Genomic DNA, 6,308 nt, shown 5'->3' with positions numbered 1-6,308 from the left:
GCCCCTGGGCTGCGAGCCCGGGCTCTGCGTCCGCTGGAGCGGGATGGCGGGCTTCGCGCGCAGCTGGTCCTTGCTCCGGGCTCCCATTAGGTCCAGGAGGATGCGGGAGGCGGTGCCTGCCACGTGATGTAAACAACCGCTCAAGTCTTCCGGCCTCGGCCTCCGGCCTCCGCATCGGGTAGCCCAGGGGGCTTGGCCTGTGTTGGGGTCCAACCCCAGCAGGTCCAGGGGCCCCCAAAGGTGTGGACGGAGTCGGCGAAGAAGGAAGGACACGGAGGCAGCGTTCAGTTGATCAGCATGGTTGGGTTTTCTCGCCTGGTTCTATCCAGGATCTCTAGCCAGGATCTGTCCAGGATCTCCAGCCAGGTTCTATCCAGGTTCTCTCCCTAGGTTCTCCAGCCAGGTTCTGTCCAGGTTCTCTTGCCATGTTCTCTCGCTAGGTTTTCCAGCTAGGTTAGGTCTCCAGGTTCTTTGTCCAGGATCTCCAGCCAGGTTCTATCCAGGTTCTCTCCCTAGGTTCTCCAGCCAGGTTCTGTCCAGGTTCTCTTGCCATGTTCTCTCGCTAGGTTTTCCAGCTAGGTTAGGTCTCCAGGTTCTTTAGCCAGGTTCTCCAGCCAGGTTCTATCCAGGTTCTCCTGCCATGTTCTGTCTAGGTTCTCCAGCCAAGTTCTGTAGCCAGGTTTGGGGGGGTTACAGATAAAGTTTAGCAAGCTCTCTAATCTGCAAATGCAGAATCTGCCAAGTGCGGTCACCGGCCGTTCACATAAAGCCATTCTGTGATTCAAGGCAATCTAACACATTTTCTGAAAAGTCATCCGGTGACGTCATTGGGAATAACAGGAAAATTGATATTTAGGTGCCATTTCTTGAGTTAAGCTGCTAAGCATTCCAGAGTGCCCAGGTTACAGGGCCACCGCCCTGAAGAACGATGGAATGCGCTTTGACCCAAGTGTTCCTCTGGGGCCTGAGGACATGCTGAGAGGGGGTTCCGGGGCTCCTCAGGGTGACCCCTGGACAGCCTGGCAGGATGCAGCTGCCCCCGAGTGGGAGTGAGAGACGGGGCAGTGCGCACAGGCCAAGAGGAAGCCAGTAGCCGAGCCGGCGTGACCGCTGGAGGTGGGGGCCCGATGGCCACCGTCCCCGGGGCCTTGGGCTGCACACTTCAACCCGTCCCCACCTTTGGTTTTAGGTAGACGACACACAGAGTCTGCTCAAGAATTTGGAGTCTAGTGCACAGACCCTGTCTGAAGCCGGCTCCCCGCCCAGGAGGAGGAAGAGAGAGGCGCGGGCCTCAAAGGATGCGGAGGCTCTGGACGTAAGTGGGGTGTGGGATGTGTCTGCCCAGGTGCATGCTGGGGTCCTCCGTCCCCCCTGCCAGCACAGGTGCCTCCAGACGAGCCTCTGACAGAGCTGAAGTCCCAGTGAGCTTCCTTTTGAGGCATCATTTACACACAGTAACAGGCAAGGTTTTCAGCTTAGTTTGATGAGTGACAGCTGTGTACTCCCTTGTCACCGATACCCCAGTCAGAGACGCTGCACCCCCTGGAAAGCTCCCCAGCGCCCTGCGCCCCTTTCCGGGCTACCCCCCACCCCAGCCCCTTCCCGAGGCGACCACTGCAGCATTTCCAGCGCTGTCGCTGGCCTCGCTGTTCCAGGCTTTTACATGTGCGTCTGGTGCCCGCGTTTCCTCGTGTCTCGCCTTCGAGATGCAGCCTCGTCCCTGCACCTGATAGTCATTCGTCCTGTGATCGCGGGGCCCGTCGTGGGGATGTGCCCGGCGTGGCGCTGGCCGTGGCCGCTATTCCGAATAAGGCCTCTGTGAATGTGTGTGTATAGGTTTGTTTGTTTTCATTTCGTTTTATTTCTTTTGAGTAAAAACTAAGTAAACATCTAGGAGGTGGAGTCCTGGGCCTTGGACGGAGATATTCAAAGATGGATTCTCCCTGGACCCCCTTCCTGGCTCCACACTCAGTCCAGCCCAAGCCTCCCGGGGAGGCTCGCTTTCTGGGTGGGATCCAGGATCCTGGAACCCAGGCCCAGCTCTGCCACCTGTTTGCTGTGTGAGGTGGGGCAAGAAACATACCCTCTCTGAGCCTCAGGTTTCTCAGCTTTATGACGACGGTGATCCGCCGGCTCCTGGGGTCCCGTGAGTCGCCTGGGATCATTCCAGCCGCGGAATAGGGGCAGAAGCAGCGTGTGCAGGGAGCCACGGCCTTCCCCCTCCCAGGAGGCACGCTCATGTTTTCTCCCTGCGGACTGTTTAGCTGTGCCCAGGCCACGCCCTTGTCAGGCTAATAATTGCCAGAGCTGAGTTAACGATCTGCCCGCTCCGGGGACTGGCTGCCTGGGTGCCCCTGCCCTCTGCAGACAGCGCCTCAGAGACTGGGCAGGGGACTGACTCTGACAGGGCCCGTCCAGCTCTGACCCCCGTGTCCTCTAAGGCACGGAGAACCGAGGCACGGTGCCTCCTGTCACTCCTGGTCCGAGCTCTGGAAAAATAGCTCACATAAGCCCAAAGCAAACACAATCCCCCGGGCTCCGGGTGTGCGGCTCCCAGCCCCGGCTCGCTGCTCTGCATCCTGGCCTGGCAGTGGGCGAGAGGGCCTCTCCGTCCCTTCAGTCCTGCTCTCAGTCATTTCTGAATAATGGCATTGCTTTGGCGGAAGAAGTTTTACATTGAAATTTGCGCTGCATCCAGTTTCCTGAATGACCGCGTGGCTGCCGCTGGGAGGTCATCAGAGCTGGGGGGAGCTCTGAACTGGGGAGCCCTGAAAGCCCACACAGCCGGGCCCCGCAGGCTGCGGATGCCTGTGCCCTGCCCCAGGCCGTGCTGAGTGCCTCCGGGCCTCCATCCGCCCTGGGCCTGCCCTCGAGGGGATGGTGCACCCCAGGGGACAGGACGGAAGAGCCACAGCAGTCTCAGGTCTCCCGCGTGAACTGGGGAGCCCTGAAAGCCCACACAGCCGGGCCCCGCAGGCTGCGGATGCCTGTGCCCTGCCCCAGGCCGTGCTGCGTGCCTCCGGGCCTCCATCCGCCCTGGGCCTGCCCTCGAGGGGATGGTGCACCCCAGGGGACAGGACGGAAGAGCCACAGCAGTCTCAGGTCTCCGGCGTGGCTGGGGTCACACCATCAGCTGGGACTGCGTTTTCCTGCACAGGCCCCGGCGCCCCATCCTCAGGTCCTGCTTCCATAGGTGTCAGGTGGACCAGCCTCTACCCCAGTGATGGCGAACCTTTTGAGCTCGGCGTGTCAGCATTTTGAAAAACCCTAACTTAACTCTGGTGCTATGTCACATATAGAAATTTTTTGATATTTGTAACCATAGTAAAACAAAGACTTATATTTTTGATATTTATTTTATATATTTAAATGCCATTTAACAAAGAAAAATCAACCAAAAAAATGAGTTCACGTGTCACCTCTGACACGCGTGTCATAGGTTCGCCATCACTGTTCTAGGGCCTAGACTAGGCTCATGGGCCATTAATAGGAGAGCTGGGATTCACATCTGTGTCTTTCTGGCCCTGATGACACTGTTTGAACCTGCCTATCGGCTGCCTCCTCCATGCCCCCCACTGGGGATTGAGCCCGCAACCCGGGCATGTGTCCTGATCAGGAATCAAATCGAGACCCCCTGGTTCATAGGTCGACGCTCAACCACTGAGCCACGCCAGCCGGGCCATGCTTTTCACAGGAAGCGCAGTTTTTGTTTTGTGTCTCCCTGCTGAAGGTGAACCCCCGGAAGGCAGGGGCCAGGCCTTCCTCCCACTGTTCACCTCTTCTGTTCTGTCCTCTCACTCGATGTGAGGAGGTTCAAGTGGCCGCGCCCTCTCTGCTTTCGCGTGGAATTCTCAGCAAGGGTGTCTCCTCTTGTACGTCAGCCAGGCCTGTGATGTCACATGGCCGTGTTCCATCGGGCCTGCCCCTGTTTCGCAGACTCGGCTGTCTTGAACTTCTTAATCATTTTGGAATAAGAACCCCCGTATTCATTTTGTACTGAGCCCCACAAATTATGTAACCAGTTCTGAAGACAGACTTTTCATCTTACTGTCATTCTTCACTTTTGTCCTAAAAAAGCAGAGAGCAAGACTGGATGCTGGGGGCTGGGGGGCGGTCCTCCCCTGGGGTCAGAGGGCAGCCAGGAGGGTCGGCAGCTGGGCAGTGACGGGAACTGCATGTTTAAAAGGTCATCTGATTGCCCAGGAGGATGAAATGGAGGGTGTCGACTTCTCGACCTTGGTTTGCCCCTCTGGAGCCAGGGATCTGAGTTCAAATCCCAGTTCTGGCATGTATTAGCTGTGCAGCCCCAGGCACATGGCTTAACCTCTCTGTGCTCATCTCTCCTGTGTGAGAAATGGAGACGGAAACCGCTGTCGCCAGACCCTTGGGAGCTTAAGGAGGAGGCACATGTGGGAGGTTTCCCATTCTTGTCACCTAAGACTATTTCTGCGAGTCATAAGGGACGAACAGAAATGACGAGAACCGGGCCCCTGCCCCTCCCTGCCCTGCTCAGTGGGGCAGCATGGGGAACCCTCTCAGGAGATATAAGGGGCCTGGTGCTGGCTCGGGCAGGTGCTGTTCCAACCTTCCACGTTGTGAGGAAGCGGAAAAGCTGTATTTTTCGCTCATTGTCATGGAGCTCTTTCTTCAGGATTCAGCTGAAAAGCAGGGAAGTAGGAGTGGGTGCGGTTTTCCCCACCAGCCTCTTAGAACTGGTGGGTGGAGATGGCTTGAGGTCTGCGCGCCAGGCTCCTGACTTAGCTGCCTGCTCACCTTCGTCCACGTGCTGGTTGTTTCCAGAACATTCATTCAGCACCGACTCTGCCACGTGCAGGGGGACGTGCTGGCAGGGGAGAGATGTGAGAGACGCGGGATGGAGAGCGGCTGGGAAGAGCCATCCAGCTGCGGTCAGGAAGGCTTCCCGGGGCGGTTCCTAAGCAGGGCCTCGCTCGTGGGCTCCTCGCCACCCCTTCCAGCTGCGTGGTCTCACTTCTGTCCTGCGCGGCCACTCGCTGGGTGCTCCACCTGCGCGGTCCTGGCGACGGGCACCCACCTGGGCTCTGTCCGGGAGGACCAAGGCTCAGAAGAGTGAGAAGACCGCCCACCTCTGCTTTTTGTGTGAGGGAGGGTCTAACCCCAAGTCTTGCGTGAATATTGACGCATGTAAGTGTTTATGCCGGCGGCACAGCTAAAATTACTCTGTCGGACTTTTCCACTAAAATGTGCACAGTTTTAGGAACGCTCTTGTTCATTATTGTCATGGTATTTAAATCCTGATTTCTTCCAAAGGTGAAGACTTGAAATTAAATGCATGTGCTATTTAACATCTGTCAGTACATCCATCCCTCCCCCATCCAGCCATCCACCATCCACCCACTTGTCAATCCGTCTATTCATACCTATCCATCCATTCATCTGTCCATGTACCCACCCACCTATTTGTCCGTCTGTCTATCCATCATCCATCCATCCATCCATTCATTTACCTTCCCATCTATCTTTCCAGCTGTCTGTACATTCCTTTACCCATTTGCCCATTAATTCACTCATTTATCCATCTGTCCACCCACTTATTCACCTGCTCATCCATCTACCCATCTATCTGTACATTCATCTGTATACTCATCTATCCACGTATTTGTCCATCCATCTATCCACTCACCTGCCCATCCACCATCCATCCATCCATCCACTCACCTACCCATCCATCTATCCATCCACCATCCATCCATCCATCCATCCACTCACCTGTCCATCCATCTGTCCATCCACCATCCATCCATCCACTCACGTGCCTCATCTATCTGCCCACCTGTCCATCCGTCTGTCCATCTATCCCCCACCCATCCATCTATAGATCCACTCATCCATCCATCCACCCATCTATCCAGCATGTCTGGGTCCCCACCCCAGTGTATCACTCACCCTCTCAGCCCTCGCACACTGACCTACACTGCAGGTCAGGTGTGTCTCACACAGACAGTGAAGGCCTCAGCTCCCCAAACTTGCAGAAATCTTCAGAATGGAATGAGAGGTTGAGGCAACCCCAGAAAGTCCAGATATGTTCAATAATAATGATAATGATCATTCACTGGGCTCATGCTATGTGTTAGGTGTTTTATATTTAATATCTCACCAAATCCACATTACAACCCTATAAGGTAGGGCAATTGTAACTCCATTTTATGAAAAGGGAAGATGAGGCTGAGAGCGACCCACCCCAGGTCCCCAGGTCTCACAACTAGCTGTTGGCAAGAGCCAGGAGAGTGGCCCTGGCCTGTGGGCCTCCTGCCCCCGCCCCCTTGTTG

The 6,308-nt window shown here is 56.2% G+C and overlaps 1 protein-coding gene across 1 annotated transcript in view; it reads right to left on the bottom strand.

Annotated features, from left to right (window-relative positions):
- The window catches only part of EVC2 (Ellis van Creveld syndrome 2), a 64,576-nt gene that overhangs the window by 57,024 nt on the left and 1,244 nt on the right, over positions 1 to 6,308 (bottom strand). The window contains exon 2 of the mRNA XM_014538284.1: positions 4,774 to 4,843. Within this exon, the coding sequence (XP_014393770.1) occupies positions 4,774 to 4,843 (70 nt within the window). The remainder of the gene's footprint in view (positions 1 to 4,773; positions 4,844 to 6,308) is intronic.

The sequence above is a fragment of the Myotis brandtii genome, unplaced genomic scaffold (assembly GCF_000412655.1).
Source record: "Myotis brandtii unplaced genomic scaffold, ASM41265v1 scaffold188, whole genome shotgun sequence".
Classification (NCBI taxonomy): domain Eukaryota; kingdom Metazoa; phylum Chordata; class Mammalia; order Chiroptera; family Vespertilionidae; genus Myotis; species Myotis brandtii.
This window is presented reverse-complemented; position numbering and strand designations above follow the sequence as displayed.